At 56.5% G+C, this 18,359-nt stretch overlaps 1 protein-coding gene across 2 annotated transcripts; it reads left to right on the plus strand.

Annotated features, from left to right (window-relative positions):
- Positions 1-10,026: 10,026 nt before the first annotated feature.
- TRNT1 (tRNA nucleotidyl transferase 1) lies at positions 10,027-18,340 on the plus strand. 2 transcript variants are annotated; one of them, XM_084902319.1, is made up of 9 exons: positions 10,027-10,115; positions 10,877-11,015; positions 12,068-12,261; positions 14,659-14,797; positions 15,141-15,267; positions 15,832-16,025; positions 16,990-17,243; positions 17,623-17,696; positions 17,794-18,340. In XM_084902319.1, exons 2-9 carry the CDS (start codon positions 10,877-10,879, stop codon positions 17,849-17,851), a joined length of 1,179 nt encoding a protein of 392 aa, XP_084758445.1. In that variant the 5' UTR covers positions 10,027-10,115; the 3' UTR covers positions 17,852-18,340. The 2 variants fall into 2 exon arrangements, with proteins under 2 accessions (XP_084758445.1, XP_084758444.1); XM_084902318.1 differs by having other exon boundaries at positions 17,623-18,340.
- Positions 18,341-18,359: the final 19 nt, after the last annotated feature.

Here is an 18,359-nt window from a genome sequence, read left to right on the forward strand (position 1 = left end):
GGACGGTAACTTCCTCATTTCGTCCTCACAGTGGAATCAGCAATAAAACCTACCTATTTGGGGGGAAGGGAAAGCGGGGGAGGACTAGAAGAATAAAGAAGCCAAGGTGTACCCAGAAATCGGTGGCATTTTTATACACTAATAATGAATTCTCAGAAAGAGAAACTAAAAAGTAAAATTTAAAAATCCCATTTACCATTGCAACAACAAAATTAAGATGCGTGGGAGTACACGTAACCAAGGAGGTAAAAGACTGCAGGACGTTGAAAAAAAGAGACAGAGGAAGACATAAACAAGTGGAAGAATATACCATGTTCATGGATTGGTAGTATCAACATCATTAAAATGCCCGTGCTACGCAGAGCAATCTATACACTCAAGGCACTCCCTATTTCACCAACCTCGAGCAAACACTCCAAAAATTTATATGAGACCTAAAAAGACCCTGAACTGACACAGCAGTCTTGAGAAAGATGAACAAAGTTGGAGGGATCACAAGACCAGTTACCACGTTACATTGCAAAGCCACTGTGCTCAAAACAGCCTGTTCATATAGATCAAGGGAACAGGTATGTTGACCAGAGAACCCAGAAATTGACCCAGGCCATTACGCTCAATTAATATTTGACAAAGGAGGCAAGAGCATACAATGGAGAAAAGACAGTCTCTTCAATAAATGGCATTGGGAAAATTGTACAGGAATATGCAAAAAAAAAAAAAAATGAAACTAGACCACTAATTTACACCATTCACAAGAATAAACTCAAAATGGCTACAAGACCTAAATGTAACTTGTGAAACCATAAAAATCTTAGAAGAAACTATAAGCAGCAAAATATCAGACATGTCTCGTAGCAAAGCTACCGATACAATCTCCTAGGGCAAAGGAAACTAAGGGGAAAATAGACAAATGGGACTACATCAAAATAAAAAGCTTCTGCACAGCCAAAGAAACCAACAACAACATGATAGGAGAGCCTACGGCATGGGAGAACATATTTGCCAACAATACATCCAAAAAGGAGTTAATTTCCAAATATATAGGGACCTCATACAACTTAACAAAAGGAAGACAAACAACCCAATTAAAAAATGGACACTTCTCCAAAGTAGACGTAAGGAAGGCCAAGACACAGATGAAAAAATGCTCAGACACTAATCATCTGAGAGGTGCAAATCAAAACAACAATGAGGCACCATCTCAGCCCTGTCAGAACGGCTACCATCAACAAATCAACAAACGACAAGTGTTGACGAGGAAGCGGAGAAAAAGGAACACTCACGCACTGGCTGGTGGAACCGCTATAAACACAGTATGGAGTTTCCTCAAAAAACTGAAAATGGAACTCCCATTTGACCCAGTGATCCCACTTCTAGGAATATATCTCAAGAAACCAGAAACACCAATCAGAAAGGACATATGCAACCCTATGTTCATAGCAGCACAGTTTGCCATAGCTAAGATTTGGAAACAGCCTAAGTGCCATCAGCAGATGAGTGGATAAAAAGCTGTGGTACATCTACACAATGGAATACTAGGCTGCTGCAAAAAAAAAAAAAAAAAAAAAAAAAAAAAAAGAACGAACTTTTACCCTTTGCAACAGCATGGATGGACATGGAGAGCATTATGCTAAGCGAAGTAAGCCGGTCAGAGAGACAAGTAGCACATGATCTCGCTCACATGTGGAATCTAATGAACAAAATAAACTGATGAGCAAAGTGGATCCAGGGACATGGAAGCATGAAACAGACTGAGGACTATCGGAGGGAAGGCGGGCAGGGTGGGTGGGTGAGAAGAGATCAACCAAAGCTTAACCAGTGCCACAGACACAGCGTGGTGAAGGGCCGGGGCAGGGGACGGGGTCGGGGCAGGCTAGAAGAGGTCAGTGGGGGGAATAGGGGGACATAGGTAATACTTTCAACAATAAAGCTGTTGTATTTTTTAAAAAAAGACAGAAGCCAAGGTATAAAATGTCCGCATCCCACTAGGCATGCTGCTTCACCCCCAAATGAGAAACTGTGCATGCTCCAAAAATATGAATGCGTAATAAGGACCATGTAGGATGCATGCAATGTTTTTTACTATCACTAGACTTCTGATTGCTTTTCGGAAACAGTCCTGAAATACAGCTCCTGGATTCCGGTTGCTGCCCCAGGCCTAGCCCCCGGATGTGCGGACAGGGAGCGAGCAACATTGAACAATGAGATACCATCTCACATCTGTCATCTCACCCCCCAGTTCAATGTCCTCGGGCCCATCGCCACCTGCACCCACGCCCCCATCCCAGGCTTACCTGTGTCCGGGGGTTGTGGAGAAGGAGCTCAGTAGCAGGGGGCCAGCCGGGCGCCCCGCATGTCCGCGTCCGGTGGTGGCGGCCGCCACAGCACAGCGTGGACACAGCAGACCTGCCCTGGGCAGAGGCGAGCGGACCACAGCCCCACGAGAGGAGCTGTGGGCCCGTTAGGTCAGAGCAAGGCAGGCTGGGAGCAGCAGCAAGCCTGGCCCATGGGGGCGGGGGCAGATGGGCACATTGGCCGTCCCTGAAAAGTTCCCCGGCTTCCTTTCAAGGGATGAAAGCAAATGAGGTGGTCAGGTTTGCAAAACCTTACGTTTCAAAAGGCAGACTTTTCACGGATAGAGAGCTGTGCACATGCGTGTTTTCCCATGACTGGCATGGGCATGGCAGCAGGTCATGGAGCTTTCAACAGGATAACCTATCGCAGCGGTCGGCAAACTCACTAGTCCACAGAGCCAAGTACCAACAGGACAACGATGGACATTTCTTTTTTGAGAGCCACATTCTTTAAACTTAAACTTCTTCTAACGCCACTTCTTCAACATAGACTCGCCCGGGCCGTGGCGTTTTGTGGAAGAGCCGCACCCAAGGGGCCAGAGAGTCGCATGTGGCTCACGAGCCGCAGTTTGAGGACCACAGACCTATTGAATCGAACGGCAAACCCGTTCACCAGGATGGGGTTCCAGGAGACGGACTGCTCGGTCCGCCTCTGTCCCATTCCCTCCTCACTTCATCCCTGCCCCTGCACACGCCGCGGGGAGAGCCGCACGCTGCTCCGGGTAAATGATTAAATTATCCACCTTAAAGCCAGACCTTACAGCAAAATTGGGGTACATTTTGCTTACAGCCCCACGTTCGCAGGGGGGAGAGCCAGAGGCCGGGGGAGGGGGCTCCGGGCGGCCTGGCCCTCGGAGCCGCACCTTCTCCGTTTGGGGCTCCCCGGACTGCGGGCGACCTCCCCGTGACCCCGAGTCTACACTCCCCCTCTCCTTTCCACACCTGGCAGACACCTGTCCAAACGAGTGGCCGGGCTGTACCCACGGGACTCACCTCGCGGGGGCTGGCGCCCCTCGGCCGCGGGCCATCCACCGAGCACGCCGCCCGTGCTGCACCCACCGCCCGCCGGGCGCCCGGCCGTCACACCGGTGCCATCAGCTCTGCCGGCTCATCGGGGAGGTTTTATTTCCCCTTTTGCTTTCAGAGCTCGCCCCGGACCCATCAGAGAGGGCTGCTCCCTGTCCCCTCCCCCGCGGCCTGAAATGATTCAGGGAGCCCGGGGGTCTGGGCGCAGGGGCGACGCGGGCTCTGAGTCCCCGAGTCCAGCCGGCGGGGACCCCACTGGCTGGGCAGGGCGCCTCCGGGCAGGGGCACTGGCCCTGAGCCTTATCTCGGCTCGTTTTGGCTTCTTCGCTGTTTCATCATCGCAGCTGCCAGGGGGACGGCAGCTTCCTTGGCCGGGAGCAGCAGAGGGGCAGGTGGGGGTGGTGGCCCCGTCCAGCTGCAGGCGGGCGGGCGGGTGGAGGGGTCCGCAGCCTGGACCCTGCTCCCACGGGTGACAGTGGCCGGGCTGGGCTGCGACCCCAGGACCCGCCGGCCTTGGTGTGTGTCCGTCTATGAACCTCGGTGGGTTTTCCTGGCTTTGTGCCTTCCGTCTGGGGGTTTCAGGGGGACCGGCCAGTGAAGCTCACTGGTAAGCAATGGGGCCTGGGCCCGGCCGGCCGGCATGGCTCAGTGGTTGAGCGTGGACCTGTGAACCAGGAAGTCAGGGTTCGATTCCCAGTTAGGGCCCATGTCCGGGTTGCAGGCTTGATCCCCAAGGTGGGGCGTGCAGGAGGCAGCCGATCCATCATTCTCTCTCATCACTGATGCTTCTCTCTCTCTCTCCCTCCCTCTCTTCCTCTCTGAGGTTAATAAAAATATAGTAGTGTGAGGGCGGACCCAGGTGTGCATGAGTGGGAGGGGAGTGAAAAGAATAAAACTCATGCCAAGGCCGGTTTGGCTCAGTGGATAGAGCGTCGACCTGCGGACTCAAGGGTCTTGGGTTCAATTCTGGTCAAGGGCATGTACCTTGGTTGCGGGCACATCCCCAGTGGGGGTGTGCAAGAGGCAGCTGATCGATGACTCTCTCTCATCGATGTTTCTAACTCTTTATCTCTCTCCCTTCCTCTCTGTAGAAAATCAATAAAATACATATTTTTTTAAAAAAAGAGTAAAACTCACATAAAAAATGCTTCTGAGAAATGCATGGCTCCCAGGTTTAAATGTGTGGGTAATGCCGGGTGTGTGTACCAACAACTTCAAAACACCGGCCACGATGGGAAAATGTTAGGTATCTCCATAACCTCACTTTTAAAACACATTTTTCACTGACTTCAGAGAGGAAGGAGAGAGAGAGAGAGAGAGAGAGAGAGAGAGAGAGAGAGAGAGAGAGCGCCTACTGGGATCCAGGCTGCAAACCCAGGCATGTGCCCCGAGCTGGAATGGAACTGTGACCCCCCAGGTTCATAGGTCGATGCTCTACCACTGAGCCACACCGGCCGGGCTTTCATCATCTCGTTTTCACCAAACGGCCCACAGAGAGCAGTGGCTATCTCCCCGTGGTCGGGGCGCTCGCCAGCTATTGCCCCAGAACGAGCAACCACAGCACCGTGGTGGGACCCTGATAAGCCTTATCCTCCTCCTGTGGCTGAGCGGCCACTGGCTCTGGCTGAACGTGGCTGGCCCGGCTCAGTGTGGGGTCAGGTCCGCTCACGCATCCCTCATTCAATGTCTGCCTTATTTTTATAAAATATATTTTATTGATTTTTTCGAGAGGAAGGGAGAGGGATAGAGAGTTAGAAACATCGATCAGCTGCCTCCTGCGCACCCCTTACTAGGGATGTGCCTGCAGGCAGGGTACGTGCCCTTGCCTGGAATCGAACCTGGGACCCTTCAGTCCACAGGTGGATGCTCTATCCGCTGAGCCACACCGGTCAGGGCCGTTTTATTTTTATTTATTTTTAAAAATATGTTTTCATGGAGTTCACAGAGGAAGGAAGAGGGAGAGAGAGAAAGGGGCTGCCTCCTGCACGTCCCCTACTGGGGATGAAGCCCGCCACCCGGGCATGGGCCCTGTCCTAGAACTGAACCTTGACCTCCAGGTTCATAGGTCGGTGCTCAACCGCTCTGCCTGGCCGGCGGCCGGGCGGCGAATCTTCTTTTTACATCAGACCATCGGCGTGCTTACCTGTGTCCCGGGAGGAGTGAGGACGGGTCTCCATGTCACCCCGCCTGGCTGTGCCGGACCACGCGGGCTCAGGACAGAACGAGGTCCCGTTCGGGTGGGGAATTCCAGGGCACCTGTGTCTGCGGTGCCCCCGGGGCGGGGGGGGGGGACCTCCATGGGGAACTGGGGCCCTCGTGGTTCCCGTCTGCGGGGGCTGCTAAGCCAGCCCTGGGGAGTGAGCGCTCCGTCTCTGTCTCTTCCGATAATCGGAGCCCCATCTTTTAAAACGAACGGCGATGGAGGAACCTCAGGAGAGCGCCGGTGGCTCTGGCCGCTTCCTTGCCTCTGAAACGTCACAACAATCGCGTTTGCGGCGAACCCCCGGGGCCGAGGGCACGGGCCCTGCGTTGCTGAGAGCCACCGGGGCGACCTCTGGGGTGTCCTCCGGGGTCCTCACCGCTGGGCCCCGGGAAGGTTGAGGAGGACAACACGGGCGGCGAATGGCTTTTCCTGTTGCTTCACAGCAGGAACAGGTTCTTGAAGCAGGACGAGTTCTTTCAAACAGAGTGTTCATCTCGCTGACGAAGGCCGGGACAGGTGGGTGCGGGGTTTGAGGACACTGTCCGCCCCCCGCACCCCCACCCCACCCCACCCCAGACTTGCAGACTACCCCAAGGAGGGCCTCTGTTTCCGTCTGTCTCGTCTACACATCGCCTCCCCGGCAGGCGGGGTGTTTTATTTTTACGCCAGGCCCTGTAACCCCCTGAACCCCCAAGGGGCCTCCTGTGCCCTCCTTAGGAATCCACATCTTTGTCAGCCTGGCTCCCCTGTCTGTCTGGGGCCTGCTCGCAGCTGCCTGGGCTGCTGGGAGCAGCCACGCCGTCAGGGCGGTCAGGACGCAGGCTCAGGAGCGAGGGCCTGGCGGTGGGGTGCGGCCCTCAGGGGTGCGGGGTTCAGAGAGGAACGGAGATGGAGGAAGGGCATGCGCCCAGGTCCTGGCGCGTGTTCTGTGCCCACACTCCTCGGTGTTCCCGTCGCCCCTCCCCCAGGCATGAAAGCAGGCCCCCCGGGGGGTGGGGAGCAGCAGCGGGGACGTGGCCCCAGCTTCCCGGGGCCCGTGCCCATGTCTCCGGGCGGCGGGCGAGGTGAGGATCCTTCGCGGGAGGAGGATGCGGGGGTCACACAGCGGGTGGGGGTTTTGAGGATGGAGGGAGGGAAGCTTAGAAGCTGGAAAAGACAAAAAAAAAAACAGCTTTTCCCCAAGAGCCTGCCGCTGCCCATGCGCCTCGCCCCCCCCTCCCCCGCCGCCAGACCAATGGCAGGAGTCGCAAATGGCTGTATGAGCACCCCACACAGAAACCTTGGCTGTCTCTGCATTGCCGTTAAAATAAAATGCGCGCCCGGCCTGTGTGGCCCAGTGGCTGAGCCTCGACCTTTGAACCGGAGGCACAGTTGGAATCCCCGTCAGGGCACCTGCCCAGGTTGCAGGCTCCCTCCCTCTCCAGTGTGGGGCGTGCCCGAGGCAGCCCATCCATGATTCTCTCTCACCATGGATGTCTCTCTCTCTCTCTCCCGTCCTCTCTGAAATGAATAAAATATATATTTTTTTAAATATTAGTAACATGCAAATGCCATCCTGTGCCACACCCAGGCCTGCAGGAGCGGGTCCCTGCCTCCCCTCCAGCCTCAGCTCCCGGCGGCAGTGGTTTGAGTCCGAATGTCTGGGTTTCAGTTCTGCTGGTGCGGCTTCCTACGTGGGCGACCTCACTGCGCCTCATTTCCTCACGGGAATAGCAGCTCAGGGGCACTGGCGAGGACCGGGAGTTCACACAACGCCCGGCCCTGCTCTGAGCAGAAGGCAGCGGTGAGCAGCCTGCTCCGGGAGCCACTGCAGGACGCCCGATGGAAGGGAACAGGCTCCGCAGGTACCATTATTCTCTCCCCGGTCTGCAGGAATGAACACAACCCCAACGCAGATGAAGCAAGAGACGACCCAACATTTTGGGCAGCACGTTTTGGCCCCCAGGATGCATACATACACTGGAGTCAGAGGTCTTAGCTATATAATAAAGAGCTGATATGCAAATGTCCGTGACACCCTCACACGTAATGACCGATCAGCAGGAGGCCGTGTGCGCAGCAGGCTCGGGTGGGCGGGGACTTGCATGAGGCTCATTTCTCTGCCCTCGGAGGCAGGCCTGGGATGTGAAGCTCTTGGAGGCCACCTCTTTGGGGATGGATCGTGGGGCTCCCCACCCCCCTCTAATAGGACTCTCTGTTCATGGTATTTCCTCTGGGGCTTGGGGTCTGCACGGAGAATACTTTCTGTAGGATTTCTGACGAGTCAATGTGGACTCAATTTGCTAATATATATATATATTTTTTTTTTCTTGTTAATTGTCATCAGAGGATATTTTTCCATTGATTTTTAGGATGAGTAAAAGGGAGGGAGAGAGGGAGAGAAAGAGGGAGAGGGAGAGAGAGAGAGAGAGAGAGAGAGAGAGAGAGAGAGAGAGGGAGAGAGAAACATCAATGGGTTGCTTCCCCATAGGTGCCCAGACCAGGGCCAGGAACCGAGCCTGCAACAAAGGCCCTTGACAGGAAACAAATTTTCTAATATTTTATTAAAAGTATTCATGTCTATGTTTGTGTGGATATTGATCTATACATTTTTTTGATATTACATATTTTAGGGTTGTAATCAGTTTTATGACAGGAAATGTGTTCCCTCTTCTATTTTCTGAACAAAAATTGTGCAAGATTGGTTTTATTTCTTCCTTACGTGGTTGATAAATCTGACCACCGAAACCATCTGGGCTTGGAATTATCTTTGTGGGAACTTTGTTGAACAAAATTTAATTTCTTTCATCGTGAAGGGCTACTCAGATTTTAAAATTTCATCTTCAGTTCTGATAGGTTGCATTTTTCAAAGAATTTGTCCATTCCATCTACAACGTCCAATCGGTGGTTGTAAAATTGCCCACAATGTCTCCCTTTGTCCTGTTAATATCGGCACTCCTATATCTTTTTTTTCTTCGTCAGTCCGTCTGGGATATCAGGATACACGCGTTCGTTACTGCGTTCAGAAGTTGCACTGAGTCCATGCTATATCTCTATATGGCAACTTGGAGAGCTAGTCCCGTGCTTCTCAACACGGGATACATAACACCGTCAAGACATATCTGGTCAAGGGAAGCCACAGAAATACGATGGCACACAATGCTTTAAGGAAATTTTTGGAGACGGTGGGTCATTAAGTTATACTGACAGGGCTCCACTTTAAAACATTAAAACAAGACACTGTGAGATGAAGGTTTATGTGTTTGTTAAGCTGACCAGTAGAATCCCTCGGGAGAACTGCGTGGCCATTTCCCACGGCAAGGAGCTAGGCTGTACCCCCCTCCTTCCCCGCCCCCTGCCCTGTCCCCGCTTTGGAAAAAGTGACAGAGCTGCGTCCGATGCCAGCTCCTCGCTGACAGCTGCAAAAGCTCGAAGACCAGGACCTGGGTGGCCCAGGCCCAGGGGAACCGGACCAGAGGGCTGCTCACCACGGGGAGTGCGGCTCAGACACTCCGCCTGGGTCTTGACTCCGGGTCTCCCATTCTGATGATTAAAAATGTTGTTCTTGCTGGGACCGGTTTGGCTCAATGGATAGAGCGTCGGTTTGGGGACTGAAGGGTCCTGGGTTCGATTCCGGTCAAGGGCGTGTACCTTGGTTGCGGGCATATCCCCGGTAGGGAGTGTGCAAGAGGCAGCTGGTCGATGACTCTCTCTCATCGATGTTTCTAACTCTCTATTTCTCTCCCTTTCTCTCTGAATAAAAAAATCAATAAAAAATATATTTTTAAAAAATGTTGTTCTTCCTGCAGTGGTTCTCAACCTTCCTAATGCTGCGACCCCCAACCATACAATTATTTTCGTTGCTACTTCATAACTGTAATGTTGCTACTGTCAATGAATAGTAATGTAAATATCTGTGTTTTCTGATGGTCTTAGGCCACCCTGATAGCGGATCTCCACCTGTGGGAGGCGAGGGTAGGGCATGGTCAGGAGTCCAGCGCGAGTGGGGGAGCAGGCGAAAGCAGCAAGGAGCACTGGCCGAGCAGGAAGCCTAGGGAGGCCAGCAGTCCCTTCCCACGGAGGAAACCTGTCACAGGTGTGCGGTGCAGAGCGCGTCTGGCCACCGCGGGGCGAGCGAGAGGTGTGCGGAGAGGAAACTGAGTCCTGCGGCCCCCGGGAGGCGAGCTGGCGGGCGCGGCCCCCCAAAGCAGGGAGCCCGCCCAGGCCCCGCCCACACGCTGCCCCGGAGCCCGCCCAGGCCCCGCCCACACGCTGCTCCAGAGCCCGCCCAGGCCCCGCCCACACGCTGCTCCAGAGCCCGCCCAGGCTCCGCCCACACGCTGCTCCAGAGCCCGCCCAGGCCCCGCCCACACGCTGCCCCGGAGCCCGCCCACACGCTGCTCCAGAGCCCGCCCAGGCCCCGCCCACACGCTGCCTAGACCCCGCCCACAATCTTTGGGCACTTTTCATTGGCCACCGATCGGCGCTTGAGAGAGACGTCACGGCGACCGCCAGCCGGAAGTGCTTGCGGGGCAGAGTCCGCGGCGGGCCGGGTGAGTGAATGGGGCGCGCGTAGCGGGAAGAGGGCGGTGGGACCTTCACGCGCGGGGCCAGTCCGCGGGGCCAGTCCCCGGGACCCGCGAGCCGGGTGGCTAGTCGTTCGCCTGCCCTGGGGCCAGGCCTCACGGAGCTGCCGGCCGTCTCCGGGCCCCTCCGGGCCCCGCGTCAGGATCCCGGGGTCTCGCTGAGCCGGGCGGTCTGTGGGGGCGCGGCCTTAGGGACGGGCGCCGCGGGATTTCCGGGTGGAGGCGCAGGAGGCGCCGTCCTGCCGCGGGCTGTGGAGGACGCTGGCGCGTTCCTGGTGGGGACGCCCGGACACCTGCGCTCCAGCCCACGGAGCGGTTCTCCGGCCGTTTCCGGGTCGCCACTGTGCTGATGGCGAGCGGACAGGGCCATCAGGGCGGACAGGCATGGGGAAAGGGCGGCGGTCCCTGGGCTCACCTGTTTCACGGAGCCCAGGACGTCCCCTGGCCAGAGGGTCAGGCGGGGCGGGGGACGGGGCTGGCAGGCACCGAGGACACCCCGTGGCCGCCCCTGCGAGGGCCTGGGACAGTGAACGGACCGCCGGGAGCCTGGTCCCCGCTCCGGGAGGTCCCTGGGACCTGCCTCTCCCACTGGTGCCTTCAGGTTCCCATCCACACGGGAAACGATCGTCTCTCAATCAATAAATACAATTGCATCGTGCGCGCCCCCCCCCCCCCCATTTCCCGCCACTTTTAAATTCCGTCCTTGTGTGCGCACATGTGTGTGGCAGATGCTGAGGTGCCTGCACCCCTGGTGGCTGAGCGGTGGCGGGGCCGGACTGCGCCTCCTGCAGCGCCATCTGTTCACGATGAAGGTGCAGTCTCCGGAGTTCCAGTCGCTGTTCACCGAGGGGCTCCGGAGCCTCACAGGTGAGGGGCCTGCGCCTTTGCTTTGGAAGTCTGTGTACACAGAGAAGCAGACAGTTCTCGTGTTTCGGCCACATTACGCTTTTGTTGTTTTCAGCCATTGAAAGAAAGGCAATTCCCAGTCATAGTGAAATCACAAGAAGAGGCAAGACATGACCAGGAAAAAGCATGTTTTTTCTGTGTGCCAAGTACTTACATACAATACAGGGTCAGGCTGCTACCTTAAACATGCCCATTTGTGCATGCCGAAAGTTGCTTAGATATTTTTTTTTATTTGGAGGTGATACAGGCATTCCCGGGTCTGTGAGCCACTGGGGTTCTTGGCTTGGGCAGAAAAGAATTCAAATTCGAGCCAGCCTGGACTTTAAAAGTGAGAGAAAGATTTTGAGTGAAGCAGGAGACAGCTCGGCTCCTCCGCAGGCTGCAGCCCCGCCCAGCGGGTTTGCTTCCTTTATTGGGGCTCAGTTAACCCCAGGGCAGGGCTTTCAGGGAGGAGGAGGGCAGGAATATTAGGGTTTTCAGGGACAGGGGAGGAGACTCCTCAGAAGATCGATGTCAGGTGCCTCGTGTAGCTCTAATGAGGCGAGGGGGCTGCTGGGTGAGATGGCTGGCTGGTGCAGGCTCTAAGCCTTACGTCCGGAGGGGGTGAGCTTCCGTGGTGGGGTCTGTGGTTTTCATCCATCACAGTTCCACCACATATCCTGCCCCAAAGGAAGAAACCTTTTTAAAAATACACTCCACGAAGCCCCTCTTTCTGTTAAGCTCGGCCACCACAGTTCCGTTCCCTGTGGGGAGCGGGTACCTCTCGTGTGATCAGGACGCAGAGAGAGAGCCTCGTCCTGCAGCTTCGACTAGCATCACGGAATTGGCCATCAGGGGAGCGTCCCCGAGTGGAGGGCTTTGGGGGGGCGTTCACCCAGACCCTCCCTTCCTGCGGGCCTGTCTTCCGCGTCCACAGAGGGAGGCGCTCGGGGTCCCGCCAGCTCCCACGGGCTGGGAACCACGTGCCCCGGTCCTTCGGGGAGACACCTGGAAATAAAAACCTTTCTCATCAGAGCTGTTTGCCAAAGAGAACCACGAGCTGCGGATAGCAGGCGGCGCCGTGCGGGACCTGCTGACCGGCGTGAAGCCGCAGGACGTGGACTTCGCCACCACCGCCACACCCGAGCAGATGAAGGGGCTGTTCCAGGCGGCCGGCGTCCGCATGATCAACAACAAGGGGGAGAAGCACGGCACCATCACGGCCAGGGTGAGGGGCCCTGCCGGCACCCACTTCACAGCTTACACGCGTTTCCTAGTTACCGCCAGCAGATCAGCCCGCTCCTGAGAGCCAGCCTCCCCGCACCGCTCCTCTCCCCGCACCGCTCCTCCCCACCATCCTCCGCTCCTCCCCACCATCCTCCGCTCCTCCCCACCATCCTCCGCTCCTCCCCACCATCCTCCGCTCCTCTCCCCGCACCGCTCCTCCCCACCATCCTCCGCTCCTCCCCACCATCCTCCGCTCCTCCCCACCATCCTCCGCTCCTCCCCACCATCCTCCGCTCCTCCCCACCATCCTCCGCTCCTCCCCACCATCCTCCGCTCCTCCCCACCATCCTCCGCTCCTCTCCACCATCCTCCGCTCCTCCCCACCATCCTCCGCTCCTCCCCACCATCCTCCGCTCCTCCCCACCATCCTCCGCTCCTCCCCACCATCCTCCGCTCCTCCCCACCATCCTCCGCTCCTCCCCACCATCCTCCGCTCCTCCCCACCATCCTCCGCTCCTCCCCACCATCCTCCGCTCCTCCCCACCATCCTCCGCTCCTCTCCCCGCACCGCTCCTCCCCACCATCCTCCGCTCCTCCCCACCATCCTCCGCTCCTCCCCACCATCCTCCGCTCCTCTCCCCGCACCGCTCCTCCCCACCATCCTCCGCTCCTCCCCACCATCCTCCGCTCCTCCCCACCATCCTCCGCTCCTCCCCACCATCCTCCGCTCCTCCCCACCATCCTCCGCTCCTCCCCACCATCCTCCGCTCCTCCCCACCATCCTCCGCTCCTCTCCCCGCACCGCTCCTCCCCACCATCCTCCGCTCCTCCCCACCATCCTCCGCTCCTCCCCACCATCCTCCGCTCCTCCCCACCATCCTCCGCTCCTCCCCACCATCCTCCGCTCCTCTCCCCGCACCGCTCCTCCCCACCATCCTCCGCTCCTCCCCACCATCCTCCGCTCCTCCCCACCATCCTCCGCTCCTCCCCACCATCCTCCGCACTTCCTCTGCTGAGGTTCCGGACACCTTCACTGCCTGGTGTTTGTTTCCTGTTGATTTCCCCGTGTTCCCGTGGGATCTGCTGACTTGAGGTCCTTCTAGGAGGGGATGTGCCACACCAGCGTCCTTGGTGATGGGTTAAGTCAGCGTCCGGTGCCCCCTGTGGCCTGTGGCCCTGCTGTTGGGTTAAGTCAGCGTCCCGTGTCCTCCTGTGGCCTGTGCACAGCCGCATCGCAGGTGTGTTGTGACCACATTTCTGGTGTCAGGTGACTTTGTTCCTTGCAGTTAACAGCATTTTGCTTGGACGTCGCTTTCCGTGTGTGCCCCGATTTGTGCTGGACTCTCACGCTGTCGGGGTCCCCGTGGGGGATGTGTGCGGAGCCCTCAGTGTCGCCGTTAGAACAGCCTGCTGACAGGAAAGGGGTGCGGGTCCTGGTCGCTCTCTTCACTTCATCTTGTTTTCTTCGTGGTGGTCACTCCCACAATCCTCTCTGTCTGACCCCCAAGATGTGTCTGTCCTTAGACAGAGCTCCCTGCTTCTTGGGGGACGCATCCTGGGAGTCCTGTGTTCATGGCGGTTCTCACACAGCCTTCACATTCACACCCTTTTCTTACCGCTGCCCTGTGCCTCCGCCTCCTGAGTTCGGGAATTCTGAGCGAGAGCCAGCTGGTTCTCCGGAAGAGCGTGTGTGTGGCTGGAGGAATTCTAGAACAGACATTAGCACTCGCGTGGCTTCCAGGTCCTGTGTGGAGATTCCAGATGCCCGTGTGCATGTCAGACCCTGCGCTGCTCCCCCTGCCGTGTCTGCTCTGTGGCAGGTGCACTCCCCGTCCGCCCCTCCTCACTGCTCTGTAGCCACCTCCTCACTCCTGCACGTCTGTGTGCAGGTCCTGCTGAGTTCCCAGGGCTCAGCTCCGGCCGCTGTCACAGCTCCTCAGCTTTCACCACTGCAGGCGGTCCCTCCAGCTGAGGTGGACGAGGCCTCACAGTAGCCTCCTTGGTGGTTAGGGGAGCAGGAGCTGCCTGCTGTGCTCCCCGTTTCTCCCTCTGTCAGCCCTTCGCTCAGCGGTTACATTCTATAAACGGACACTCGGCTCTCTGCACACCGGATCCGTCAGAAAGGGTTTCAGAGAGCAGCCTGGTGTGAAATTGAAGAAGCGGAGGCTTCTCCTCTCTGTCACAGCACTTGTCCCGGTGGCCATTTTCGTATCAGACTCATCTTTTAGGAAAATATCCTTCGGATCCGTCCGGGAATACTGTGGGTGCCGCTCTGGGTGGAGGTGCGTGCGCCTCCGCTGCCTCTGAAGAGAGCGAGCTGCCTCACGTCAGGACTTGACCTGCTTTCAGCCCATGCAGAGACTCTAACACCGAGTTTTTAAAAACCATGTAATTACAGCTGCATAACGAGAATTTTGAGATCACCACACTGCGGATTGACGTGGTCACGGACGGAAGACACGCGGAGGTGGAATTCACGACTGACTGGCAGAGAGACGCCGAGCGCCGAGACCTCACTGTCAACTCCATGTTCCTGGGTAACGTGGGGATGGGTGTGCACTGCGGTCCTTGCGTGCCGCCTCGGGAGCCCTGGTTCCTGGCCCGCCCTGCAGCCCGCACCTGTGCCCACGCCTGTGCCCTCCAGGCTGCCTCAGAGGCGGGCACAGTGGCTGCATTCACCGCCACTCGCCAGCTGTGAAGCAAGGGCTCTGCCCTCAGCTTCTGTCTGACCTGCTCCCTCAGCCCGGTGCCCGCCGGGCCCCCACATCCCTGGTGGCAGGTTTTGTTCTTTTTCACTGCCACGTAATATTCCATTTGTACATCTACCACCTGGCTTTCCAGTTCTCGTTTGTCATTTTTCTCCCCTTTCCCAATGAACAGGCTTTGATGGTACTTTATATGACTACTTTAATGGTTATGAAGATTTAAAAAATAAGAAAGTGAGATTTGTTGGACATGCTAAAAAGAGGATACAAGAAGATTACCTTAGAATTTTAAGGTATTTCAGGTAAGGATTTTTCAAATGAATGATAGTTATTACCAGAATATAAATTCTGACCCTGTGACAGGTACAGTAGTCAGTGCACAAAGCGGTGACATCCATGTGGTTCTCCAGGGGAGACGGAGCCAAGGATGGGTGGACGGGTGGATTGAGGTCAGGGCTGAGGTGCTGAAGCACAGCGCCAGGGTCAGGCAGGCCCCATCAGAGACGTCCTTCAGTCCGATGTGGCAGGCAGGCAGCGTGCAGGCTGGGCTGCTCGGGTCGCATTCGGCCTCGTTTGGGCGCCTGGACCAGGAGGCCCTTTTCACTCAGGGACTGTGCTGGGTGCCCCTCCCAACTCCCTAGGCGACGTGCAAGTGAGCGAGGTGGCGGCTCTTGCCAACTAAGTTACTTGTGTTTTACTGGCTTTCGGGTTTCTCGTGTAGAAAAAGAGAAGGCAGACGGTATATAGGATTTCAGTCCCCTGCTAGCCCTGCCGAGTTGTGTGCTTGTGATTGGCTGGTGGGGAAGGTCCCAGGAGGTTGGAAACGGATCTTCCTGGGCACCCACTCTGAGAACTCTGTTTTGTAGGTTTTACGGGAGAATCGTAGACGCACCTGGTGACCACGATCCTGAGACTTTGGAAGCAATTGCGGAAAACGCCAAAGGCCTGGGGGGAATTTCAGGAGAGAGGATTTGGGTGGAGCTCAAGAAAATTCTGGTTGGAAATCATGTCAATCATTTGGTTCACCTCATCTACGACCTCGACGTGGCTCCCTACATAGGTGAGGCCGGCCGCACGTCCACACTTACGGAGGTGAAGCGCCGGCTTAGCATCCCATGGGGAAGGTGTTTAGTTCAGGTGAAGAATCCGCAAAGGACAAGTGGAATATTTCAAAATAAACGTTGAGGATGAGGTAGGACAGTTTGTCACGGGTGGGGACAGACAACTCGGACTCGGCGGAGGCTGGCGGTCCAGTGGCCCCTGTGGCAGACCGGGTTGGAATGAGCCTTTGCCACTTGTTGGCTCTGTGACGTGGGTTAGTTCCTTGCCTGTTAGTTTCTGAATCTAAACCTGGGAATGAAAGTAACGGCCTCCTCCTAATTGGCTGGTTGGGTGAGTTAACACAGGCAAGGCGCTCAGAAGAGTGGCAGGCGTAGAAGCTGTTTAGGAGCTGTTATAATTTACACCCAGAACAGGGTTATCTGTGCATCTGTGTGGGGAAACTTGGGGATAGTTTGAATACAGACAGTTGTTGGAGCAGATGGATGCTCTTTTATTAAATCCTCAAGTGATGTGTTTCTACGGTTTTTTGAGAGAAACACTGGTCTGTTGTCTCCTGTACATGCTGAGTAGGAATTGAACTCGTGTCCTTTGGGTGCACGGATGATGGTCCAACCAGCCCGCCCGCCAGGGCTGAAGGAGCGGGTGCTCTGTGGCCGCACGTCGGTGAGTGGCCAGGAGTCTGCATTGGATCGTGTCCCTGGGTCTGATGGCCATCTCTGCCTCCTCTTCAGCCAGTTAATGGACACAGTGCTTTACAGCCACCCTGGTGTGCAGGGCGAGGGCTGAGGCCAGCAGCCATCACTAGTCCCTGTGGATGGAGGGCACCAGAGTGGACCAGCACCGAGTGCTGGCCTCAGACTTTTCTGCCTAGCAAAGTAGCGGCTGGTGTAGCGTGTGGGGGGTGCGTGCTCACTAACTGTCACTGCTGTACAGACGAGTGAAAAAGGCTCCTATCCCGACAGGTTTACCTGCGAATGCAAGTTTGGAAGAATTCGACAAAGTCAGTAAAAATGTTGAAGGATTTTCACCAAAGCCAATGACTCTCTTGGCCTCGTTATTCAAAGTACAGGATGATGTCACAAAATTGGATTTGCGGTTGAAGATTTCAAAAGAAGAGAAAAACCTTGGTTTGTTTCTAGTTAAATACAGGAACGACTTAACTAAAGCCTCGGATAGTTCCGAACCACTGAAACCCTATCAGGACTTCATCATAGACGTAAGTACATGCCAGTCGTCAGTGCGGTCCGTCCTAACAGTAAAGCTAACTTTTTAAAAAATATATTTTTATTGATTTCCAAGAGGAAGGGAGATCAGTGATGAGAATCATTGATTGGCTGCCTCCTGTACGCCCCCACACGGGGCATGTGCCCTGACCAGGAATTGAACCTTGACCTTCTGGTTCATAGGTCAACGCTCAACCACTCAGCCACGCGGGGCGGGTAAAGCTAACTTATTAACACGAAAGCCCCACAATGTCTTCTGTGGACGTCATGTATTGTAACTGAGAATTTCCCACTGAGCATGTGTGTAACTTTAGGCGAGGGCCGTTGGCGTGCTCTCTAATGGGTGTGGCCCTGTCTGATGTCGGCCCTCAGTCCAGGGAGCCCGACGCCGCCGCCCGCGTCTGGGAGCTGCTCAAGTACCAGGGCCAGCCCGGCCTCCTGCGGGAGCTGCAGCGGTGGTCCGTGCCCGCGTTCCCCGTCAGTGGCCACGACCTGCGGAAGGCGGGCGTCGTCTCCGGGAAGGAGATCGGGGCGCTGCTGCAGCAGCTGCGGGACCAGTGGAAGAAGAGCGGCTACCGGATGGAGAAGGACGAGCTGCTGAGCCACGTCAAGAGGAGCTGAGTCCCCGGAGCCGCCGCCAGCGGGACACTCGGTAAGCCGCTCGCCCCTCTGCCCTGCGGAGGCTCGGAGACTGGACAGCGGCGGGAAGGTGGCCGAGGGTCTTCCGAGAATAAAGCCTTTACACTCCGGGAGTGGCTGTACTTCAGGCACCGGGTGAGGGCCACTCCCCTCGGGAGCACAGACCACGTGCCACTCTGCACAGGAGTGTCACCGGTGCTGACAGCCCTGAGCTAGCCCTCTCCTGGACTGGTTCCCACTGAGAAGAGGCTGGTTGGCCTGGCCGTCTCAGCCTGTGTAGCCGTAGCTGTACTCTGACCTTTCACAATTGGCTCTCCTTCCCGTGCAGCCACTCGAGCATCTTTGTACAATAGTCCATTTCTGTGGTAGCCGCTAGGAGGTGGTGCGGAAACCTCCGTGTACTGGGGCTTCTGCGGGAGGGAGCCAGACCAGGGCCGTGAGTGCAGGCGCAGGGAAGGACTCTGAAACGC

The sequence above is a fragment of the Pipistrellus hanaki genome (assembly GCF_964339955.1).
Source record: "Pipistrellus hanaki genome assembly, chromosome: 13".
In the NCBI taxonomy this organism is placed as follows: domain Eukaryota; kingdom Metazoa; phylum Chordata; class Mammalia; order Chiroptera; family Vespertilionidae; genus Pipistrellus; species Pipistrellus hanaki.

Bases quoted from the DNA above. Each gene is read 5' to 3' on its own strand.
- TRNT1 (XM_084902318.1), top strand. From the start codon at position 10,877: ATGCTGAGGTGCCTGCACCCCTGGTGGCTGAGCGGTGGCGGGGCCGGA. The intron at 11,016-12,067 runs GTGAGGGGCCTG...CTTTCTCATCAG, and splicing joins GGGGCTCCGGAGCCTCACAG to AGCTGTTTGCCAAAGAGAAC. The intron at 17,244-17,622 runs GTAAGTACATGC...GTCGGCCCTCAG, and splicing joins ATCAGGACTTCATCATAGAC to TCCAGGGAGCCCGACGCCGC.